The 19,110-nt window shown below is 36.7% G+C and overlaps 1 protein-coding gene across 1 annotated transcript in view; it reads left to right on the top strand.

Annotated features, from left to right (window-relative positions):
- Positions 1 to 19,110, top strand: part of SPAG1 (sperm associated antigen 1) — a 41,747-nt gene that overhangs the window by 10,060 nt on the left and 12,577 nt on the right. The window contains exons 7-12 of the mRNA XM_026066734.1: positions 4,641 to 4,771; positions 5,443 to 5,549; positions 6,597 to 6,759; positions 11,298 to 11,723; positions 12,115 to 12,214; positions 15,120 to 15,272. Coding sequence (XP_025922519.1) covers positions 4,641 to 4,771; positions 5,443 to 5,549; positions 6,597 to 6,759; positions 11,298 to 11,723; positions 12,115 to 12,214; positions 15,120 to 15,272 — 1,080 coding nt within the window. The remainder of the gene's footprint in view (positions 1 to 4,640; positions 4,772 to 5,442; positions 5,550 to 6,596; positions 6,760 to 11,297; positions 11,724 to 12,114; positions 12,215 to 15,119; positions 15,273 to 19,110) is intronic.

Genomic DNA, 19,110 nt, shown 5'->3' with positions numbered 1-19,110 from the left:
TGGAAACTCAATTCTGTGTTTAACTCTGTGCTTTAAAATAATAAGCACTTAAAAAAAAAGCCTTAGATGTGTCAAAGTGGTCACTTAGAATTTGAGAGCACATGGGAATCTTGACCTGTTAATTACTAGTGTCTAAACTGAGGGCAATGATATGACACTTCTGTGAAATGAAGTGTTAAGATAACTCATGGGCTATACTATTATAATGGGACATCCTCAGAAAAATTTATGAAGAAGTTATTGTGTCTATGGTCAGTGCAGAAAATAATGAATAGGAGTAAATTGTGTGTAACAGGAATAAATTACATATTGAATAGATTTATGTTTAGGAAGCACTGTTCATATTGTTGCTGAAGGATGCAAGGTTTTGTGGAACAGGTAGTTTCTGAAAACTTAACTGGAGATTGTTGATGTATATATGTGCACAGAAGTATTGTATTTGTGTTGCACAGGCTGTCTAAACTGAGACATTTGATGTATATATTTTCTTGTTCTTGACTTGCAGCTGTAACATTTTTGTTTTTTTTAACATGCAACAATCAAAAACATCCACAGCTATATTTCATATGCATACATATATATGTATATAAGTGAATATAGTATAAATCCATAATATAAAGTAAGAAAAAAATCCCTGCTTTTCTGGCCATAAATCAGCCATTAATTATTAAGGATGGGCAGAAACTTCCCTAATGGAGAAGTCTTTCCAAATTGCACCACCATAGGTATTGTACACCTTSTTCTGAAATATTTGGATATCGCTCCTTAATACTGTTCTAACTGGGCACTTTTCTAATACCATCTGAAAATTCCTATTTTAAGTTTAGAAATATTTAAATATATATTTTGGAGCAGTTGATAGTAGCCCGAAGGGATTATGTGTATATGGCTAAAAAAGGGGAAAAGAGTAAAGTCCAATATAAAAATAATCAGGGTACAGTTCTCATTCTGTTTGTTCTCTAGTGAGCTCTGCTATTGTAAACTGAACATAGATAGTACATTCTATTTTAGTCTTTTTAGTTTACAAGGAAACCATAAATCTCTCTCTCATTTCTAAAGAGATTCAAAATTTCTTTTACACAGGTCATGCTCTGATATAATTCTGTTATGTTGATATAATTTTAAAATAAATAGGTCTTACTTATTCTTACACATGTGAAATCACGTTGCTTAGTGATTTTAGTTTTACCACAAAATCATAAAATAATTTAGGTTGGATGAGATCTCTGGAGGATATTTTGTGCAAACCACCTCTTAAAATAGGGCCAACTCAGGGCTTTGTTCAGTTAAATTTTGAATATGTCTAGGCGTGGAGAGCTCACAACCTGTCTGGGTAGCCTGTTGCAGTGTTTAACTACCCTTACAGTGAAATTTTCTTCCTAATACCTAATCAGAAAATCCCTTGTTGCAACTTGTGTCTGATGTCTTTTGTCCTATCAGTGTGCACTTCTGAGAAGAGTCTGGCTCCATCTTCTCTGTACCTTCCCATTAGGTAATTGAAAACAGCCTAAGACRTCCTCTGAGCCTTCTCTTCTGGCTGAACAAACCTAATTATTTCAGCCTCTCCCCATCAGTGCTGCATGTGCTCCAAGCCCATAACTGTCCTGGTGAGCCTGTGCTGGACTGACTCCAGTTTGTGCCTTTCATGTACTGGGGAGCCCCAGACTGGACACAGTACTCCAGATGTGGTCTCACAAGTGCTGAAGAGAAGGGAAGAATGACTTCCCTCAACCTCCTGGCTACACTCTTGCTAATACAGCCCAGTAGGTGGTTGGCCTTCTTTGCCTCAGGGGCACACTATTAACTTATATGCAGTTTGTCGTCCATCAGACCCCCAGGTCCTTTCTGCAAAGCTGCTTTCTAGCTAGTTTGGCACCCAGCCTGTACTGTTGCATGGAGTTACTCAGCCTCAGGTGCAAGATTTTGCTCTTAACCTTCATGAAATTTCCTGAGAAGTCTGTCAACTCATTTCTTTGGCTTGTTAAGTCCCTCTGAATATCGCCCTGCCCTCCAGTGTATTGACTGCTCCCCCAACTTAGTATCACACGCAAACTTGCTAGGAGTGCCCTCTGTTCCATCTGATATCCAGATGACAAAGATGTTACATGCTATTATCCCCAGTATTGATCCCAGAGGGAGGCCACTAGTAACTGGCTAGCAGTTGAACTTTGTACAATTGATTACAATTCTTTGAGCCCACCACTCCAGCTATTTTTATCTACCTTATAGTCCATCTTTCCTCAATTTGGCTATAAGAATACTGTGGAATATTGTCTCAAATGCTTTGCTTTGGTCAAGATAAAGAACATCCACCCTTCTCCCTTCCTCTAATGAGCCAGTCATGTCATCATAGAAAGCTATCATGTTGGTCTGGCATGATTTGCCCTTGGTAAATCCATGCTAGCTGTTGCCAGTCACTTTCTTGTCCTTTGTGTGCCTGAACATGAATCCAGGAAGATTTGCTTCATAATCTTTCTGAGAACTGAGGTTAGGCTGACCAGCCTGTAGTTCCCCAGGTCCTCCTCCTTTGCCTTCTTGAAGATGTGTGTGATATTTGCCTTTTCCAGTCGTCAGGAACCTTTCCCAATCACCACGACTTTTTGAAGATGATATTGAGCAGCCTTGCAGTAACATTGGCCTGTTTCCTCAACACCCCATCGGGAACTTGTGTATGTACTACTTGCTTAAGTGTTCCCTAACTTGATCTTCTACTGTGGATGTTGTTTCATTCCTACAGGATCTGCCTGTAGATCAGGGATCTGGAAGGCCTGAGGGTAAACATTATAAATAAAAAGTGAGGCGAAGAATGCATTGAGTACCTCAGCCTTTTTCATGCACTTTGTCACTAGGTCCCTTGCCCCATTGAGCAGTGAGCCCAAAGTTTCCTTAATCTTTGTTCTGCTGCTGATTTACTTCAAAAAAACTTTTCTTGTTGCCCCTCACATCACTTGCTAATTTCAACTCCAGTTTTTGCTTTCTTAATTCCATTACTAATGCACAGGCAGTGCCTCTGTATTCCTCCTGGGTAGCCCATCCCACTGCCATCTGCTGTGTACTTCACTTTTGTGTTTGAGCTCAAGCAAGAGTTCTCTTTTCATCCCATCTGCCATACTTGCTCAATCTCCTCCACCTTGGAAAGGATCATTCTTGTGCTTTGAAGATGCTGTCTTTGAAGATCAACCAGCTGTCCTGGACCCCTTTGCCCTTCAGGGCAGTCTCCCTGCGATCCTGCCAAGCAGATTCCTGAACAAGCCAAAATCCTGTCTTCTGAAATACAGGGTTGTAATTCTAGTGTTCATATTGCTCACTTCTCCCAGGATCTTACGCTCTACCATCTCATGGTCGTGGCAGCCAAGGCTGCCATTGATTTTCATATTCCCAACCAGTTCTTGTTTGTGAGTAGCAAGTCCAGYAGAGCATCTCCCTAGTCAGCTTGTTGATCACATGTGTCAAGAAGTTGTCTTCAGTACGCTCCAGAAATCTCCTAGATTTCTTGTGCCTTGTCAGTTTGCCCTTCCAGCAATTATCAGGGTGGTTCAGATGTTCCATGAGATCCAAGGCCTGCAATTGCGAGGCTTCCTCCATTTGTCTGAAGAAGACTTCATCTGCTTGCTCTTCTTTGCCAGTCTGAAGCAGCCACTTACTGTGATGATGTCACCATATTGGTCTGTCCTCTTGGTCTTGTCCATCAGCTCTTGATGGGCTTGCCATCTGTTCCAAGACAAACCTCCACACATTTCAGTCACTCCTTTGACTAGAACTCCACTTGTCCTCCTTACCCTCCCAGCCTGTTCTTTCTAAGGAGCTTGTATCCATCCATCCATCACAGCACTCCAGTGAGGCAAGCTATCCCACTATGTCTCTGTAATCCCAGCGAGATCATAGCTTGACAACTGCACACACGTTCTTTTTTTTTTTCCCCATGCTTTGTATATTTGTGTACAAGCACATGAGTTGGTCCTCCAGTCATGCTGCTTTCACAGACAAGGTGGAGAGTCTCTTCCAGTATGCCATCTCCTGGAAACCCTTATTGCCCCACTTCTCTTTAGGTTTTCACTACCGTCCTTGCTAAGTTAGCAAGTGTGTTGTCAAAGATGCTCTTGCCCCTCTTTGTCAAATGGATCCCAGCCATCCTCATTCTTCAAAAAGGGTGCTGTCATAAAAGCCAAAGCTCTGCTTACAATATCAGCTGTGCAGCCAGGCATTGACCTGGAGGATTCATCCACTTCTACCAAAGCCTTTCCATTTTACAAGCAAGACAAGGAGAAGCCAGCCTGGGTCCTCACACTCTTCACCATACAGCTCTCCAGACCTCTGTAGCCGCTCTTGCTACTCGTGAGTTTTCATTTGGCAGTATCATTAGAACCTACATGCATGGACAGCAAGAATTAAGGCCAGATGAGCCGTGACAGCTTCTCTGCATCTCATATCTAAGCCCCAGCAAGCCCTCCTAAGGCAGTAAATCTTGTTGGTGGATGGGTGCTTCTGTTTCTGCAGGAAGGAATCTCTAACCATGATCATTAATTAATATCAATGTTAATATGGTTCTAATACTGTTTTCAGCTTCTAATAGCGAAGTGTTTCTACATTCAAGTTTTCTAGATGTGAGCCTACCATGGTCAGTACTCTGTCTTTTTCAGGAGTATATCAGTATTGCCCACTGTGGCTGCATATAATAACAAAGCTCAAGCAGAAATCAAACTTCAGAACTGGCACAGTGCTTTGCAGGATTGTGAGAAGGTGCTAGATATGGAACCTGGCAACATAAAAGGTAAAGTGAAATGTAAACTTGCCTTCCTTAATATTAATTATTTCTAGCAAAAAAAATGGTACAACATCCAGTCATGTTGTCATTTGACTTCACTGAGCTTTGGATCAGTTCCAAGTATGAAGAAGGAAACAGATTAGTTCCCCAGACTAATTTTAACAGTAATTTGGGGGTTAGGGCAGTTTTAGTCAGCCAATTCTGTTGATCCGCAATGGCTATTCTAATGTAGTAGCATGGGACTAATTCTTACTTTTCATATGATGATTACAAGCCCTCTTGTATTCATGCAGTGCATTGTTTCCATAATATCCACAATGAAGTATTAATCACCTTAAAAGCAACATGAAAACAGTGAAAGGTGTTGATTTAATCCTTTCTGAAGGTAAATGCTTGACTATAGCTAACCATACTTGCACAGGAGGAGGGGAGAAATTGTAAAAATATGAGATCATTCACAATTCATGATCACTATCTCAAATGAAGGTGTCATGTCAAATTACAATTATTAAAAAAGATCAAGAGAACAGTAATTAGTAGCACCTCATTATGAGGTAAATGTAGACTTTTAAAAATCATTTTACACTTATACTTCATATACATACAAAAAATAGTGTGGTGTTATCTTCTTTATGCTTCAAAAGTATATATAAATAATACACTTTCTTCCTTTGTAGCTCTGATGCGCCGTGCCACTGTACACAATCATCTGCAGAATTACCAGACAGCTATAGAGGATCTGATGAAAGTATTATGTGTTGAACCAGAAAATGCCATAGCTAAGGTAAAAATAAATTACTTGCATATAACTAGAAAAAGGCTGTATGGMGTTGTAGAATGAAGTGCGTACACTTTATATTGTTTGATTTGAACATGAGTTCTGAGGACACAAGTGATCTACTGTGCTAGTGATCCACTTCTCAAGGCCGCATAGATGCCTGTAGTGGAAATCAGGTACCTGAATGCGATTCGCCAAGTCTTCTCTTCACTACTTAATCCTGAGAACCTGTATGCACTTAAGTTTTCTCTATTAAAGTAATTTAGGTGCCTAAAATTCTGCTGCTGAACATGTGCTCAYAGTGTTACTTTCTTGGCTGATCAAAGTTATTTGGAAATTTCTCTTAAAAAGATCCATCCTGATAGGTATACCTGAAGCTTGACACACAAATCACAAGAAACATTCAAAAAAAATGTGCCAACCTTTTATATGGGAATGCTGTAGCAGTAGTGTTAACCCAAAAGGAGAAGACTAGGGTTCTGTCCCCACTTCTACGTGATATTATAAATACTCATTTCCCACCTCCAAGCTACAATGAAGTGCCTTTAACACCTTCTGATGAATCTGGACCCTTCTGAGACAGAAATGCATTATTTATGGGACCAGAGAGAGAAGCAAGCAATGACTTAGTAGCCCGGTCTTTCACAGCTGTGTAAATGGTGTCTGGAGCATGGATAAGATTTTAGGATATGTGACTATAATTAACTTTTAGATAAGTTCATTTAGAGAAGGATATACTATGATCTTCTCTTTGTGAATACAGATGAAGTAGAAATGGTAATCAGGATGTATGTTCTGCTCACACTACAGGTTAGAATAGAGGTTTCTGATTGAGTTTCTAAGAGACAAAAATAGAGTGTTAATCTCAGTTCTGTTACTGACTCTTGGAAAAAGTCACATATTTTCTCTATTTTTATATTTGTAACAGTTACCTGGTTTATTTATCAGGATGTTATGTGGACTGTTCAGCAGAATATACTTTCTGGCTATAAATTACTGTTTATATACCTTTAAAAAAGTTTTCTGCTATTGCTATTTGTTTCTGTATTGCAGAAAAATCTGTTAGAGATTGAAAAGAAACTGGAAGATTTAAAGCCTGTATCTGAGACTAAAAGCAAAGGAAAAAAAATACTAATTCAAGATATAGAGGATTCAGAAGGTGATGAAGAAAGAGGGGGAAATACAAAAGAATATGAAAGAAGCAGAGGAGATAAAAGTAATGTCATATAATTTTCTATTCAATTTTAACTTGAGAAAAAATTGTTGCCTTTGATACTACAAGCTTTATCACACAATTCATCCATATTTGCTTGTAAAATATTTTTCCCGTTTGAAGACTAAAATTATATTCTGTACTTAACAGTAGATCTTCTCAGAGTGTGAAATTTAGAATCCAGTTGTATTACACATACCTTTGGAATTGAAGAAGAGTAGAAGGCAGAGGCAGATGAAAGATGCTCCTAAAAATCACCTACTTCCTTGTGTCCTCTATGATTTCAGACCTATCCTTTGATGTGGGTCCAGGCAGTTATTTCTTCTGGTGTTAGAGAAGATCTTGGGCTCCTTAGCTTCCCTCATACAGCTCTCCTGGCTTTCTACCATCACATTTTCCTTCTGTATTTTTTCCTCCCTCTATTAGTGATTGGATCAGAGGGTGTCAAAATGATCAAGTGGTAGTTAATTTGATTTTTGTTTCAAAAAAAAAAGAATCATATTTTTTAACTTAAAAGTTTATCTCTGTGCACTGAAAGTATATATTTTAGGGAAACGTAGTTCTTGTGCTGTATGTAGCTTACAAGCAGTTGAAATGCAGCTCCTGTGTCTGGTAACTGCAAGACTGCTGAGATGAAGCTGCTGGCATAACCAGAATGCCTGACTGCAGGAGGAAGTGAGGCTGGTGAGGCTTGCACTAGCAGATTGCTTTTAGATCCAGCCACGTGTCTGGGCCCCAACTTGCAGTGGATTGATGACATCCTTGGGTTGATTTCCACCCTTTCCCCTTTCTTTTAGTTCTTTAAGATAATTTGGTGTGACGATTGGGGCTTTTGTGTTTTTCGTGGCCTGTGTAGTTCTTTGTCTTGGACTTAAATCAGTTCATGCACTGTGGGTTTTCCAATAAGCACAATTTTCCACTGAAAGTTCTAAATTGTCCTATATTATGAATAGCAGACTGTATGCGTGTGATTTAATAATGCACTATTTGCACAAGCCTTTAAGAAAAATATATTTTTCAAAATCAGTATGTATACACTAAGTCTCCTCAGGTAAAACCCTGGAAGAAAGAATGGACCACATCCATAGCCTTAAATATTGGTTAATTTGGGGTTGTTTTCCACTGGGAGCATTCAGATGACTAAGTGCCTTTTAGGTCCACAGGCAGACTCCCATTCAGTTGATGAAGGGTCAGGATTTTAAACATACGAAAGATTGTCAGCTAATGTCAATGATGTATGTGTTCATGGGTTATAAATAAGTATTTTGAGATTTAGGGGGCAAGCTATTTACATCTTCCTAGATTACTCTGTATTTTAAAGTGCATCTGGAAACAAACACAAAGTCAGTACAATTATTGAATAAATCTGATATGTTCTGTGAACGTAATAGCAACAAATAGACTAAGCATTTTTTTTCTAGTCATGTATAGTCACATTTACTTCACGTTCTAGTCAGTAAGCCTCATACATTCTTACTAATCTTTTAATTTATAGATGGAAAGAAAAACAAAGATTTCATGCTTTCTTTAACTCTGAAACAACTGAAAAGTTGATTTCTTAACTTTGAACAAATGGTCTATCTTCATGGTCTCTCTTCATTTTCTATGTCTCTGAAAGCAAAAGCAATTAAAATCCTTTTTGGGCAATAGAAACTGAAAAATGCTTGCATCCTAGAAAATATAAATACTAATAATCAGTCACTAAAAAACTGAAAATCATGTGCATATGTGAAAAAGCACCTGACATTGTGATATGTTTATAAGAAGTTATAATCTCAAAAGAGAAATATGGTTTTCTTTGATCTTAAATATTATGTTTTACATAGCCCCTTTTAATCATTAAAATTTGCTGAATTTTGTGTGATTTTTTCTTAATCTGTTAGAACAATTAAAAAAATACAGTAAACTGAATTCTGAAATGCAGCAAATACTTATTTGTAAAAAGAAGAGTGCATTGAAACAAAATCTAAGTTAGCTTTAAAATGATTTTCTTTCAACCTGTTATTGCTGAAGATCTCCTTTAAAAMGATGCGCTTCAGGCACATACAAGAAACCTCATACCAGACAAGTCTACATTTTGCTATTTTACCGCTGGAAGAGATGTTGCCTAGAATTTTTGTGAGTGGTTTATTTATTAAGCTGTAGAGGTCAAGAGAAGTTCTTCTTCTGGATGAGACCTCTTTCTCAAGTCAGGATTGTTTTCTTTGATTTCCTATGTGTTCTGCTATTTTGTGCACTTTGCGATTGCTGGTTTGGCACTTACACTTTATATTGAAGCTTCAATGCATTTATTTTTCCTGTGTGTTAAATCCTTCTTCTGACTTCTAGCTTGGCTTTATATATGTTATTAAATGTATTTGATGCCACAGCAGTTGGCTTCAGAAAATTATTTTGTGTTTTTTTTTCCGGTCTCTCTTCTGCTTGATAGCACCAAATTACGCTCCTTGTCATTGAAAATGACATTGAAAATAACAACATAAATTAAAATTCTTTCTAGTTTATATTTGTTGTCATTTCAGTCAAAATCCTATCCATACTTTTCAGTATCTTTTTAACTTTTCTTTTGAATTTGCTATGTATCTAGGCAATTTCTTTCTTTAAGAAAAGTTTATTAGCATCTCTTCTTTTTAAGGCAAAGTGTGGACTACTGCTTTTATGAATACATTTCTCTGTTGAGACCAATACCGAAATATTGTTTATGTTATCAACACTGAAACTGAAAGATCGTGCTAATTGGATTTGAGATTTTATATACATATGCACAATTTTGTGTGGTGTTTACTCAATCCAGAAATGTTTTGGGATGTTGCATAACCAGACAACTAAACAACATCATTATGCGTATTCTTTATTTTCAAGGGGACTCCAAATTTTACAATTTTTTTCTGCCTATGCCAGAATTGGTTCTGCACACTTCATCTTCCGGAAATTTTCTTGTGTATTGAGGAAAGGATAGTTCACATTAAGTATCTGCTTTTCTTGCTTTTGCCTTGTCTCTGGCAGTTGGGATGCGCTCCCAGAGTGTTTCTCTGTGGAATTTTGTCCAAGAAACTTGCCCAGTTGCTTTTTTCTCTGTGACATTTAAAACTTTTTTTTCCTTTTTCTTACTAGAAGGTGTATAGAGTAGTCTCTGTTTGGGCGAATGTAAAATAAAACTATTCTAGCATGTATCCTAAGGAAATGATTATTATAGTACTGCTGTCTTTGCTCATCTGTCCATCTAGCCTTTTATCATGTTCCTTCGTACTTCATAGACTTTGAACCTTTTGGCATATTTGGCATTGTCAAATCTGGGGGATGGATGGAAGTCTCAAATATAAGTAGCTTACTTTAAGTTTCCTTAAAATAGGTTTGGGGTAGAATATATTTATCCTAGCCTTATTCCCTCTGTGGAAAAAAGCTGGAAAAACTTACTAAAAAAACAGATATTTCCAAAGAGAGAGACTACAGGCAGGAAGAATCCTGTTGGAGCGTTCATCCCTTAAGTGCTAGAGAATCGGACTCTGAAGCACGCACCCACGCGAAATGAGACTCTAGTAGTTCGGCTGCATATGGCGCTAATTATTTTTAAACATCTTACACTTTTCCATCCTGTCTGGTTTGATTTCAGTAAATGTTTGCATTTAAAAAATATTTTTTGTAATTTGGGAACAACCTGGAGTTCATTGATTTTCCATCAACTTCAGAATTTTAGTTTGAGTCAATAGGAATCATTGCTCTAATATATGAAGGAATTAAAAAAATTCTGTTTGACGGCAGAGTACCTCTCATTAAGGGAAGATGAAAACCCAGCATCTTGATTAATAGCACCAAGCCACAAAACTGGTTGTTACAGAGTTGCTTTTGCCTGACTGATAATTTCAGGAGTCAGTACTCTTGAATGTAGTTTTCTGTTGAAGTCTTCATTTGAATACTGTAATGGTAATCTGTTCAGGTAACTAAGGAATTTAATTATGTTCATATCTGATACTGTTATTGTATGCATTTTTTCTCAAATTAATAATAAACAGTAGTGACAATTAAATGATCTAAACTTTATAAAAGACCTTTTGCCATTATGTTTATATGAAACCTTTTTTGAGAATGATTTATGAGCTCTTGTGCCTCCTCCTCTAAGTTATATTTGAGGAGGGCTCTAAAGTGTGTAATGTTACTCTTTTGTTAGTTGTGTGCTCTAATTTTAGTGTGCAAGAATTTTGATCATGGAAAATCAAAGTATCAGTATTTTAATATTCAGTATTTAAAGAGTTAATTTCAAGGTAAATTCTGTACCATTCTGACAGTACAGAACGGGGGATTAGAAAGTGCTCAGCAAGGAGAAATGGGATCTCACAGTAACACATTCTCAGCAATAATTACAGATTGCTAGTGACTAGGAATTTTTCTGTGCTCTTGGAAGTGTTTTCTGAGGCAAATAAATCCTTATAAAATGAAGATTCCTTAAGTATTGTGTGTTCCTTGGAAATACACCCCTCTTTTCCAATGACAATAGTTTCTTCTGATGATGCAAGCTCTAACTCTGCTGATTAACTTCCTTGTAGAAATTGGTGTGCCAGTGATTGGAGAGGCAGCTACTGAGAAGGCTGAAATGGGGAACGCACAGAAAAAGTTTCCTAGCAAAGGAGGTGGCATGAAGTCAGAAGACAGAGAGGCACAGAAGCAGAAGGAATACACTGAGAGCGGAATGAAAAAAGGCACATCAGAGAAAAAAGCACAAAAACCTTTATCAGACCATGAAGATGAAGTTAATGGCTATTTAAACAGTGATCAAAAGAGTGAAAGCCATGAAGCTGAGAAGATCTCCAGATCGCATGGAACAGCGTCTCTGTCTGCTGATGGTGGCAGTTCTTTACTTCCTCCTACTGCAGCAAAGCTAAAAAGTGAAGGAAATGAGTTATTTAAGAGTGGGCAGTTTGGAGAAGCTGTGCTCAGATACTCAGCAGCAATTGAATATGTCATGGGTTTAGGTGAGTGTGTTACCTTATCCCTAAATCTAGGATTGTTGTTTAGATTACTTAAAGGAGCTACAAATGAACTAACCTGGCATATCCCTCGATTTTTGGCATGAGCTACAATGCAGTAAATTCTTTGTGATGGACAGTAGAGAACAGTGCACGTAATACAAAATAAAGGAAAATGAGTGAAACGATCTTTTAATTTTCTTGGGGCAGAGATGTTTGCATTTATTTATGTGTTTGAATAATTATATATTCTAGGTGACATGATAAATAAAAGCTTCTTGCAGCTTTGCGTCATCAGCAAACTGCATCACTGCAGCACAACTCAGAGTATACAAATCTTTAATTCTTGAATGTAATTTTAGTAATGGTTTTTGATTGTAATTGTATATTCTTTTAGGAGAGCAAAGTCCAGGTGATATAAGTATCTTATACTCAAACAGAGCAGCGTGTTACCTCAAAGAAGGGAACTGCAGTGACTGTATTCAGGATTGTAACAGGTAAATTGCAACCTCCCATGTAGGGCAACGGCATTCCTGATGATGATTAAACATTTTAATTGATATCTTGTTCTTACAGTTTGGCTTAGAACAATCTTTAATAAAGGCTGATTCCCTGTCTAAATGACAGGTATCTTTGTCTGTCAGTTACATAAACAATTGCATGGAACCTAGGGAAGGAGTAACTTGTAGTTTGCTGTCTTACTGTGTGAAAGCAGTTGTTAGTCTTGATGTGTACACAGAAATGCATAGAAGGCTTAACATTTTTAATATAAAAGGAGGCTTATTTCAGTAATGCTCTGTACTTACTTATATGTAAAAACTTTGTTAACCCAAAGGCTTATAACACTGTTGGAAAATGCTTTCAAGCATGCGTATGGTGAATATGTGTGTGTTCTGTGTTTTTCTTATATACATTCAGCGTAATTACAAACTGTGATTGCAGTTGTTCAGGAATTGAGCTAAAATCCTTTCCGTTTGTTGTGGCTTTTGAAGACACAGGAATGAGAGAAGGTCAGACACCTTCAATACCTTCCAAACACTGCCTTCCACTAAAGTACTACAGTATTTCTAGATGTCCTTTGTTATATTTCCTTAGATAGGATTAGTAATACTGAGGTGTAAGGGGCAAAATAGAATCCCAAGACAGTTAGAAGTCCTGTTAATTAATCAAATTTTTTTGTAGCACAATGGAACATAGCTATAAAAACATAGCACAATGTAGCTATAAAAATACTTAAATATAAAATACATATGTAACTTTGTATTGATTAAATGGTTAACTTACTGTATATATTCTACCTGCTAGCAAAATTTCCTGAAAACATTGACTTGTTAACAATATTTTGTTAAAGTAGTTGCAAGATCATAGACAGCTGGCTGATAGAACAAAATTGCATACTTAACAGCCATCACTTTTTTTATTCAGATTGGTTTTCATATGTAAGACATAATTGAAATGAGTAATACAAAGGTTTAGGGTTTTCTCTTCTTACCAATTAGAAGCTCATTTTCTTATTACTTTATGATACCGTCCTTAATGTTGGGCATATTTTCTGGATACACAAGGACCCATGATACTTAGTGAGCACAACACAGGTAGAAGGAATTTAGAAACTGGGAAGCAGAACTGCAAAATTGCAGACGCATACAAATTAGGTAATGTCAACTAAATCTATTGAAAGCAGCACAGCATAAGTAGGGTGTTCTAAGAATGGGTTACTTGATTTCTTAAAAGCCAGAAATGGTGTTGTACTGCTTATATTCTTGATATAAATTTTGAACATTTATCTTTTATTATGCTGTAGCTGTTTATGGCTTAGAAGTGTATCAAAACCCCGGTTGGGTCTCTTTTCTTCTAAAGACTCTGGCTTGGAGTACCTTTCTTTCTTGCTATACAGAGTGAAATAGGGCTCCTACACAGTAACCTTATTTTCTTGTATTTAGTGCTGTGATGTGGCTTGCTCTGTGGCTGTATTATGTTTGAGTGCTTACCTAGAAATGTGGTTTTCCATTCCCACTGATTTTATTCTTCAAGCCATGTGTTCTTCCCCTGAATTTATCTGTGGTTGGGTTTTTACTTCGTTCTGGATGTTAAGAACCTGAAACCTATGTTAATTCTCTTCTAAGTTGCAGAATGTCAAGTATTTTTACTTGAAGGAAGTGATTGTCTCCCTGTACTCAGCACTCATTAGACAACATCTACAATACTGTGTCAGTTTTCGGCCCCCCAGTATAAAAAAGATATTGATTGACTAGAGTGAGTTCAGTGGAGCATCGCTGAGATGGTTGGGGCTGGAGCACTTGCCTTGTGAGGAGAGGCTGAGGAAACAGGGCTTGTTTAGCCTAGAAGAGAGACGGCTTTGGAGGGACCTAACTGCAGCCTGTCAGGATCTGTGAGGAGGTTATCAAGAAGACAAATCCTGGATCTCCTTACCAGGAGGACAGGACACCACAGACATAAACTGAAACATGAGAGGTTCTGACCATGTATTAGAAAAAAGCTTTTCCCTGTGAGGACAGTCATGCATTGCAACAGGTTGCCCAGAGAGGTTGCACAGTCTCCTTCCTCAGAGGTTTTCAAGACCTGACTGGATAAAGCCCTGAGCAACCTGGTCAGACCTCTAGAGCTGACCCTGCTTTGAGCAAGAGGTTGGACTAGAAACTCCCAGCCTCAATTTCTTTATGATTCTATGAAATCTAATCCCCTAGACTCATCTCAGTTTCAGTATTGCAATGTTAATCTTTTTGTCCCATTAGCAAGAATCATTGATTAATAAAAGGTAATCTTTAATAAATAATGCTGTTGTAGGCTATTGCTTCATATTACTGGAAAAGCCTATGGTATTTGGAAGGAGTTCTGATTACACTGTATCAGGGATTGAGCTCACAGTTGACCAGGCGCACAATCAGAAGAGGAAACAACTGCAGCCAAAAGACAGGCAAAAATCTAAAAGCCAAAAATAGGCAGGGCTATATTAATGTTTTATTAAATGCATTTTTGTATATGCATACTTGTATGTAAGGAAGAAGAACTGAAAATCATGTAGGTAAAAGCACCATATACTTAAGATCCCTATAGATCAAAGAAGAAAAATAGCTTTTCCCTTTAAACAGCTGTCATTACGTCAATCTTTTCTTGAAAAAAGTAGTTTTCCAGATGGAGGATATGAATTTGAGTAGAGAAGGTTGTAATAAAAGCACTAACACTTTTATAACTGCCTATCATTTGGGGTACTGAGCAAGTAATAAACCACTCAATCCCTGTTTTCCTGGGTTATGTTACTATAAGGCCCATCTGAAATCACAGATGTTTTGTATAGCTGTATCTGTAATAAAAATTTCAGTATTATTATTAACATTATTATTCTTTTTCAATGCTGCATTTTCTTTTTGTTTTCTGCAGAGCTCTGGAACTTCAGCCGTTTTCTCTTAAACCTCTTCTACGACGAGCAATGGCATATGAGTCTATGGAGCGGTATAGAGAGGCATACATCGATTATAAGACAGTTCTACAAATAGACAGCAGCATCCAAGCAGCAAATGATAGTGTTAATAGGTAACTACACTTTATAAATTTTCTGCTCATATGGGATTCTGAATAGAAAAATAGAATTCAATTTTGTTTGTTTTATTTACTCCCTCCTTTGTATGTCCCTCCAGAGGCGGGGTCATCACAACTAGAGGACTGATTGTTATTATTTAGTAGCTTTCCTGTAGCTTCACAGCTTTCCACACTGAAAGTATTCCATGAAGTCACAAATTGAACCATAATAAGGAACATTTTTCCTTTACTATTGAGGAACAGTTTGGAAAAAAGAGGCTTGACCGTCTTAAATGTTTAACCACTGTGGAAGTACAGTTTTTTGCTGTAACCCTCCTTTACTGCTGTGTTATTTTTTTCTTTTCCATACATGTCTTTGTTCTTGGCTTTCTTTGGGTTTAGCATGAGGGCAGTAGCAGAATGGAGCTTGTGGTTTCCTGGTTCATGGGATGGCAGTAGTTTTCTAATCACTGTGTAGATCAATATGTTCATAAATTTTCTGCATTTCCACCTGCAAAGAGATCTTAAGTAGGATGTGTTCCTTATTGCTAACACCTGGGAAATATTCCAAGGGAAGTATCACTGCATTCTTCTCTATATCTAAGTGTCCACTGCTGGAAGCTCTGAGATGTGAAACTGGTCTATATGGGTCCCCATCCTAATCCAGTCTAGCCACTCTTCTTTTTTTGTGATTAAAATTACCTGAATGCCATTAGTTCTGCACCAGCATCTCCATTCATTGTCCCTGTACATTAGAATTAAGGGATCGTACATGTCATGTATAGTAGTGACTGCATATAAAATTTAAATTTTTGGTGTATAATGTCTTTTTAAAAGTCTGTGCCTTACTGTTGTTTCATTTTTCTGCCATTTTCTTAATACTGTTCCCATAATTTCATCTGCATGCCAGTTTTATAAAAAGGTTTTGCCTTTTAGGCAATATTTTAGGTCAATATTTTTACCTTGTAAATAAGAGCAAGTATTTCTGTTCCTTTCCAGTATTCACCTTATACTTGTGCAGTTCTCCAACTAACTTCAGTTAGAAATAACTGCATTACATGATAGAATAAAATAAGTGAACATTTCACTGGATCTTTGATGATGTTTCTCTTAATTTTATACAAATGACTGTATTCATGTATTGGACTAAAAAAAAAAAAATCATCCTGACTTGAATAGATTATTTTGGGTGATCTGGACAGAAATTTCTCTTACTCAGTAGTGTTGTACCAAATGTTACTTTTGAAGWTTGCAGTGGTCATCCATTTAACACTGTTTTAGCCTCAAGACATCTTATGGAAGCCTGAGATTCACTTTAGGGTATAACAGTGTTAAATGGATGACCACTGCAGCCTTCAAAATATAGTTGTACTTTATTTTAGTGTAACCTTTTTGTAAGATTAAAGTCATTCATACACACACACACACATATATGCCATATTTGTTACTGGAGTTACTCAGAAATGCAATTATATGCATCGTTGCAACATTTTTAGGTCACTATTTGTTTCTAAGATGTCGTATTTTAAAGGCTTTTTTACTGGGGCTTCAACTTATTTTCTTTCCTAACTTATATTTCATTCAATCTAAAGTAATATTTTAACACCCATGCCTTTTTTCTTTCATTTCTGTTTCCTTTTCATACTAGCGTACTCATTGTGGCAATTTAAGATTTATGTCAAGCATGAATCCTTCAATAAGCAGCAGTTGTGAAGACACTGAAGTAGCTTGATATAATGGTTGGCTACAAAGCTTAATGGTGTAAAAAGCAAGATAAAATTGAGTGTTATTTTTAGCTTCCTTTTTAATACTTTCAACCCTAATTCTTGCTGCCAAGTGAGGTGCCTCAGTTTCTGTAATTATATTAATATATTCTGTATAAGATATTTATATATATGTATAATATATATTATAATACACTATAATACAATAATATACTATATATTATATAGTATGTATTATATATAAATTATATATAATATTAATAATGTAAAATTGTATACACATGATATTTATATTCTCATTAAGATATAGTAAGTACTTAAGAGCATGAATGACAGGATTTTCCCTTCCTTTTCTTTCTTTTTTTTTTTTTTTAAAAGGAATATATGAAAGTGGAACAAACATTAGTCATTGAGCAAGAACCCACATTCATGCAGCTTTTACCAATGGAACCTAGTATGTCTGGTTTAGCTGAAGGCCATGAGCACTGACATAATTCCTTATACTTCCTTGAGAAGGCCATCATATCTTTAAACTCTAGTTATTTGGCCAGAGGTGGCCACAAGAGATCATGACACTCTAAGAAGTCTTATTTTTGATCACACAAGAAGTTGTTTCTGATCTCCTGTGTCTGCATTGATGATAGAGCACTTGGGTTGGTGAGATAACTGCCATTCTGGTGTCTGTGTGAATGATTATACTTTTTTGATCTTCTTGCCTTATTTTATCCACTGCTATTTTTTTCGTATTTCTCCTGACAGTGACTTGTAACTTGCTTAGTGATAAGCTTACTTCCTTTTTTTTCCCTTAACATTCTTCCTTTTCTCCTCTCTAGGCCTTCCTTATGTTTTTAGCTTCACTGCTCATTACTCTTTCCTCCCTGGCAACCCATCACCTTATTTCAACTGCTTCTTCCTTCTTCTCCTCTGCTGGTAATTCATTTTTGCTTGCAAATTCTTAGTTTCTAGAGCATAGACCTCCTGCATAATTGAACTTTTAATGTAATTCATTTTTAATATTTTATCATTTGTAAATCAAACTGAAATTGTTGACCAAAATACTGATTTTCTTTGCCAAAGTAATGCATCTTTTAAAAACGAATTCTAAGAAAATATGAGGGCTATTCTAAGTGTACTGCCTTTTAACTTAAAGGGACAACCTGAAAATGTATTTTAAAAATACCTATAAGAGGAATAATAGGTCTTAGCAACCTGTTTTTATTGGAGGATTTATCAGTGTGTTTTTAAGTTCCTGAGGGAAACTGGATCATGATGCTGTAGAAAACTGTCAGAAAAACTCCTCTTCCTACTTTTATCTGGGGGTGGTTGTGATGAATCTTGTTAAGGCTTGTTTGCAAATACTCACCTAACTTAGCAGGCTTCCCAAAAATTTTAGTATCAGAGGGGAAGTTAAGTCTAGTATTCTTAAGAATTCTTATGTAAAAGAGGAGTAAAAGTTTTAGTATAAAGCCTTTACCTGATCATTGTATATCCAAAAGGAAATAAGTAAGAATGTAAGTACATATTTTTATGAAAAGTCAACTGAAAACAAAATTAAACAGTTAATGGAGAGGTGGTTACATGTTGGTTAGAAGATGTTGAATTGCGTCTTTTATTGGTTTTCTGAGATGATTGACAGATACGTTGCTAGATAAGTTGTTGTATGGAAGGTGATTGACAGATGTTTCTTTTAATGATGTGGGCCAAATCACAGGAAAATGCCTTTCAAGCAGGTTTTTAATTAGTGGCATTTTACTAGCTTTGTAAATATGAATTATTTTCTTGTTTTGTGTATTTTAATCTTCTCTTGAGTGATTGTTCTACTCTAATGATGGGCAATATGTTTATGCGCTTCCATTTATTAAATTGAGTTTTCATTCTCATTGTCTCAACTGCTTTAATGTCAGTTACTAAATTGCGTTAGACAACTTGGGAGCTGGTGTTACCAAGCCCCGTCTGAGTGTTGCACTGTACGAACTATGGCTCTGTGATAAATGCCAAAACTGCAAGGGGAGAGTTGGATCAAGTTAGGGTGGTGGTGGCTGAGAATGTCTGTATTTGCCCTGGCTTTTCCGTGAGATACCTATGCTTTTTTAAACTAACYGTGGCACTCAGGGAAGCATTTTTGCAAA

This window comes from Apteryx rowi, unplaced genomic scaffold (assembly GCF_003343035.1).
Source record: "Apteryx rowi isolate R43461 unplaced genomic scaffold, aptRow1 scaffold_247, whole genome shotgun sequence".
In the NCBI taxonomy this organism is placed as follows: domain Eukaryota; kingdom Metazoa; phylum Chordata; class Aves; order Apterygiformes; family Apterygidae; genus Apteryx; species Apteryx rowi.
The sequence above is the reverse complement of the archived record's forward strand: the minus strand, read 5'-3'. Positions and strand labels throughout refer to the sequence as shown.